General features: G+C 40.9%; 3 protein-coding genes across 5 annotated transcripts in view; all 3 read right to left on the minus strand.

Annotated features, from left to right (window-relative positions):
* AstA-R2 (Allatostatin A receptor 2) overlaps positions 1 to 5,472 on the minus strand; it is a 137,712-nt gene that overhangs the window by 47,773 nt on the left and 84,467 nt on the right. The gene's annotated exons all lie outside the window — the stretch shown is intronic.
* Stat92E (Signal transducer and transcription activator Stat92E) overlaps positions 1 to 5,472 on the minus strand; it is a 148,778-nt gene that overhangs the window by 39,300 nt on the left and 104,006 nt on the right. The gene's annotated exons all lie outside the window — the stretch shown is intronic.
* TFAM (mitochondrial transcription factor A) lies at positions 1,272 to 2,607 on the minus strand. Of its 2 annotated transcripts, XM_018104257.3 has the most exons (3): positions 2,365 to 2,607; positions 1,702 to 2,280; positions 1,272 to 1,632 (listed from the first exon to the last, which is right to left on the minus strand). In XM_018104257.3, the coding sequence occupies exons 1-3, from the start codon at positions 2,427 to 2,429 to the stop codon at positions 1,506 to 1,508; spliced, it is 771 nt and encodes a 256-aa protein (XP_017959746.1). In that variant the 5' UTR covers positions 2,430 to 2,607; the 3' UTR covers positions 1,272 to 1,505. The 2 variants fall into 2 exon arrangements, with proteins under 2 accessions (XP_017959746.1, XP_017959738.1); XM_018104249.3 differs by having other exon boundaries at positions 1,702 to 2,607.

Consider the following 5,472-nt stretch of genomic DNA (forward strand, 5'->3'; position numbering starts at 1 on the left):
AAATAACTTATATTCCTATAACTATCTTCCTGTGATCTGTAAAAAATATTGTCAGAAAAATTGGTGCCGTTCCACATCATTGTTTGCAGTCAACCAAAATTTTTCCAAGTGTAGCCGAAGCAACTGTAGCAAAATGCTGAGCGTAACAAATTGTATGCTCATTGATCAGCAATAAACTTAAGCCGTTATCAATGCTACTCACACACGCACGCACACATGCATGCACCGAGAGCGTGTGAGCGAGCTGTTGACCATTCCAGTCAGCAGCATTCCAGTGTCAGAAAATGGCTGTCTTCAGTCCGCAGCCAAGCCTATCCCAATTCCGGCCAGCGAGCAGCTCGCTCACTTCGAATCTGACTCAAGCAGCGAGCGGTTGTGCCTCCGCATCAAATCAACTAAGTCATTTTATAGACATCCATACATATTGACAGATTGACTGTACCATTATATACATACATACATACATACATACATACATACATATAGAGTTAAGTTTTTGGTAATTTTATTCTGTGCATTTGAGGTGACAAATTTAATGCATATTTGTTTACCGTGATCTACACAGATAGATTAAAATTGTGTCGATTACCGTGTTAAATCAACTGAAAATCAAGTGTGATCTTAACCCCGTAAGACTCGAACACGTGTTTGCTTTAGCTGGCAAATGCAAATAGATTAGTTTTATGCCACGTTTTGGCAATTTTTGTTGTTAATTAATTAATTTTCATAGAATTGAGAAATAGGAAAGTATCTGGATTAGTCGTTGATGCCAAAAAACAGAAATCACTAAAGTTGAAAAATTAAAATAGTAGAATATTATATACATATATACATATGTATGTATGTACATATATACAGATAGTACACACATATATGAATAAATTCTTGATTTTTGGTTTGAATAATACAATTTACTATATTAAAGTCCTACTATAATTGAATTTCATAAGAGTCTCGGAGCATTCGTCGTATACTTGAACTAAAACCCAATATTTGAATTTTCTTGTTAGATAAGAAATAGTTAATTAGAGGGCATACAGCCATATTGTATCATTCCAAAGATAGACCATTTTTTTTCTTAAAAGAAAAAAAATAAATAAAAAAGCAGATAATGTTTGAATACCCTAAAAATTAATTTACAAAGTAAAAAATTGCAGAAATCTGTATAATATATAGGAGTATAATAATATACTCGCATTTCCGCACTTGAAAACATGATATGATTTAATAATATTTTTAAGCAGAGCTTCCATCGAAAAAATGCTTAATAGTCTCTTTAAGTATTTAATACATTTCGCTGAAGGTATTTACATAAATCGAAAAGAATATTCAGAATAGTTCTTACAGCATTATTTCACGGGGATGTAGTAAATGACTTATTTAATAGTAGTTATGAACGCAAGCAAAGCACTTAACAAATTAAATTTTCAAAAAATGAAAAGCTAAAAAAAGAAAACCAAATGTGTGATCATGTGATGGCAGATGATGGAGGAGAACACGTCAGACTACTTCTCTTTGGCTGCTTGGAGTTTGCGGGGCTTGGGCTCTGGCGGATCGATCAGATTGCCATGACGCACCACGTCGATGTGGCCCAGGCGAATCATTTTCTCCTCCCAAATCGAAATGTTTTTTCTGCAAAAGTAAATGAAATGATTAGTGAAGTCATTGACTTTTGACCTTTGGCTGGATTGATATAATTACTTGTACTGATCAAGCTCTTTGCGCGATTCGCTCATATAGACGGCCTTTTCCTCGTCCGACAGACGTGCCCATTTGGCAGTTGCCTTCTGATGCCATTCGCGGTACGTTTGATTCTCTGTTTGTGGCGTATTCGTGCGCTCGATGGAAATAAAACGAAGGAATGCAGACGCCGGTTTCTTGGGTCGTCCTAGCTCCTTGATACGCTTGCGGAGCTGTTTGCGTTCCTTGGCATCGCTGATGTCCTGTTTTAACTGCTTGAGTTCGGATCGCTGCTCTTCGGTCAGCGTGGCGTCGTACTTAGTGCGTTTCTCCAGATAGAGCTCCTGATCCCTTTTGTACTCCGATTGCAAGCGCTCCTTCAGCTTGGGATCAACCTCTCCCCAGCTTTTGGATAGCTGTCGTACTACCTCAATGGTGCTTATGCTAGGATTTTTGGCCAACATCTTGGGTCGCATTTCGCGCATGAAGCGAAAATAAGGCGTTAGCGGCTTCTTTGGCCTGGGCGGCAGACCGATTTTCTCTTCCAGCGTCTTGGAGTGAAGCGCTGAGCTATTGCTCAGGCTGGCAGCGGCCAATGGTCTGTTTGGTTTTGGCGTAGGTGTGAAATTGTCATTGTTGATTTGATTTGTATGAGCAGTGTCTTGATTTTTGGCTACAACTTGCCTGACTTTGCTTATTAGCGACCCGAAGATGGAGCCTCGCGACAGCAGCGTCGTTGTGTAGATCATTTTGCAATTGGTTTTGTGTGTTAGTTGAGTTCTTAAATGTTTCTATTTTTACGTTGTTCTCACAGCTTTTGCATTAATAACTTGTTGAATTTACAAACTAGAATAAGTTTACGTAAAAAATGCGGCTTTTTTCTAGAGTTGCTTTGATTTGCACAGCTGTCTGCTATCGTTAATGCTATCGATAGTAAAGAGCCAAAAATAAATAAAATACTATTACTATTATTATTTGTTATCGATGGGTAAAAAAATAATTGCCTAGGTGGCGCCACTCAAACTTACAACTATGTGGTGTGGTCACAAAGAGGGCGCTTTGAGCTGTGCAGCTCTGCTGTGTGCGAGTGTGATGGCAACATCTGTGCAAGCAATATAGCTATAAATACCAGTAAAAGCGCGCCAACATTTGAGTTGATATCAATTAAAATAACGATTATTAAATTTTATTGAACTAATTTTGACTGATTTGTCTATATAGTCTGCAAATTAGCTGTTAGTTGTTGGCACTGAATCAGTGCTTATAGTTTATGAATTATTAGCAACTGCTTATATATATAATCAAGTTCAATTTGATATCCTGCATTTATAATTTCATGGCCAAAACCGGATATTAAAACGTTTTTCGCTCTACTGCACACGCGCTGCAGTTATTGTGTTGTGGCTCATGACAATTTGTCGCCAGCAATTGTTGTTCACTGTCAGTTGGCAATGCGGCTGTTGTTGTTGGTCTGATTATTTGTGGTTCGCTGTTGGCCAATTTACTTATTGGCTTACTCCACATAGCCCGTCAACGCTGTCGCACCAAAACTAATTCACTGCTCATTTTCCCAACCGACCCGATCACAGTTTTATGGGAATGCATTTGGACAGATATAAGATATATGTCTGTATTCACTTTTCCGACTTCCGTCAAGTGCGCTTGGCCAAGCCCAGTTGATTCGGCCAACTCCCAGTCGCCGCTTGTTATGTAACGGCCTGGCGAATTGCTGTTTTACTTCTTCTGGTCAAACAATTTTTGGTTGGCCCTCGTTGCGCCAAGGCGCGACTCTGTTTATATACACGTATTTAGGTGTGTATATGTGTGTGTGTCCGTGTGTTCGGTTGATTGTGCAAGCAGCGACTGACACAAATTCTTTGTGGCCGCTGGCAAATGTTGCAATTTGGGCTGTGTTTGGCTATTTCGCGCGATAAAGGAAAGAAACAGCTGAAAAGCAAACGCCGAACAAATAACGAGTTTCGATTCGCCCAGGCAGGCAATCATTGAATGCGGCGGCTGCATTTAAATTTTGCACATGAGTCGGCTTGCTTGACTTGCTACCGTTTCCTCAGTGAATGTGAACGTGCTTTGGGTCGTCCGCTGGCAATGACAGCGGCCGCCCGAACCAGGCAAGACAACGCGTCGTCGCTTGGCCAGCCGGCAAAACGTTTGCTTGGCTCATATCAAATGCTCTCCAGAGCAGAGGCAGGCAATCAAATTGAACAACGAACAAATGAAAAACAAAAACCACAACAATAACAACAAAAACAGAAATAAATACAAATACAAATATAAATACAAATACATTGTGTGCGCTGCTGCTGAACTTTCTTTTTATGTGCCACTTTTAGCTGTGGCCAAACACTCGGTCTTCAGTCTGCGGTCTGCGGTCTCTTGGCCACGTTTTGTAAGACGCCTCATTGATTTTCATTTGCACCAGCTGCGACGTCAGTTTCAGCCATAATTGTTGCAATTTCGATGAGGTAACCGCGCGAGAGTCTCTGCCTTCTAGACGAGGCCCAGCACGATTAGAGTGGACCCAAACGGCGCCGATTGAGCTTCTGTTTTACCAATTGCTTTGTTTCGGGCTTTGTTTGAATTTGGTTTTTCTTTTGTTTTATTTTAGCCATTTGCATACCAATTAAACCCACTGCAAACGGAAAATTAATATTCAAACAAAGCTGCGGCGCGGCGTCTGCAAACGCTTTCACTCGACTTCTCGATGCGCTGCTCTCAATTAGCATAACTGCAGCGTTACATAACTGTGGGTACTTCGATTTCTGATTTGACACGCCATCCACTTCAATCAATCCGATGAATTCCAGATGAGAGTGAGAGAGAGACAAAGAGAGAGAGAGAGAGAGAGAGACTCATGCACAGCATGCGATTTTCTAATTTCGCCCGCGGCCCGGCACGTTGACGGAAATGTGTGAATTAAGATATGTATATATGCATGTGTATATGTGTACATATATGTCTATCTGTATCTATCTATCTATCATCTCCATATGTACTTTTTGTCTGTGAAAACTTTTCACCAGCTTACCAAATTGCTGTTAAATGAATTAACGTAAAATATATGGGGTTCATTGCGGTTCAATTTCGCTGGCAGCGTGCAGAAGCCAAGTCATCTTTGGGCCAACGTTTGATAAGCGTATTAAGAGGTTCATCAGAGTTCATCATCCGCTGCTCTTATTGGCTTAGTTGTTGTTGCTCTTACTAATTTGACACTAAGTCCATAGTCATTGGTGCCCTAAGCGCATTGCCCGCAGCTATGTAACGGCGTCGAGCTCCGCTCTTAATGAAGTGCCACAAAATGCCCATTGTTAACGGGCGGCACAGTGGGCGTACGCATCTGGGAACGGCTACTGGAATTGAGCAACAAAGTGAATGCATTCAATTTGGATGGAAATGTAATCAATTAAACAATATTAATGGATTGTGAGCGAGTTTGTTGCCCAAGTCTTTTGTTTTGTTTGTCTGTTTATAGATGCATTAGTGGTTCATTTGAGTTAAGAATTTGGTTCCGTGTTTGAGGCTGAAACTGAAATTGTTTCTCCCAGGCAAGTTCGTTGGCTTTGCAACTGCGATGCAAGAGCTTTGGTCAACTGCTCAGCTGCAACAGTTGCATTGCTCCATACAACAGCTGGCTACACTCTCTGAATCGATGTGCACGCTCTCTCTCTGTGTCTTTTTCTCACTCTCTCTCTTTCTCTTGCTTCGCTCCCTATGCCGTTTTGGCAGCTCTTGTGTGCTGTGCGCGCTGCGGCTGCTTTCAGTTTCGTTTTGAAC

The sequence above is a fragment of the Drosophila navojoa genome, chromosome 2 (genome assembly GCF_054131105.1).
Source record: "Drosophila navojoa isolate 15081-1374.11 chromosome 2, UAZ_NAV_1.0, whole genome shotgun sequence".
Taxonomy (NCBI): domain Eukaryota; kingdom Metazoa; phylum Arthropoda; class Insecta; order Diptera; family Drosophilidae; genus Drosophila; species Drosophila navojoa.

Coding starts and splice junctions, on each gene's coding strand:
- TFAM (XM_018104249.3), bottom strand. CDS start 2,429: ATGATCTACACAACGACGCTGCTGTCGCGAGGCTCCATCTTCGGGTCG. Junction 1,633..1,701: donor AAAGAGCTTGATCAGTACAA/GTAATTATATCA, acceptor TTACTTTTGCAG/AAAAAACATTTCGATTTGGG.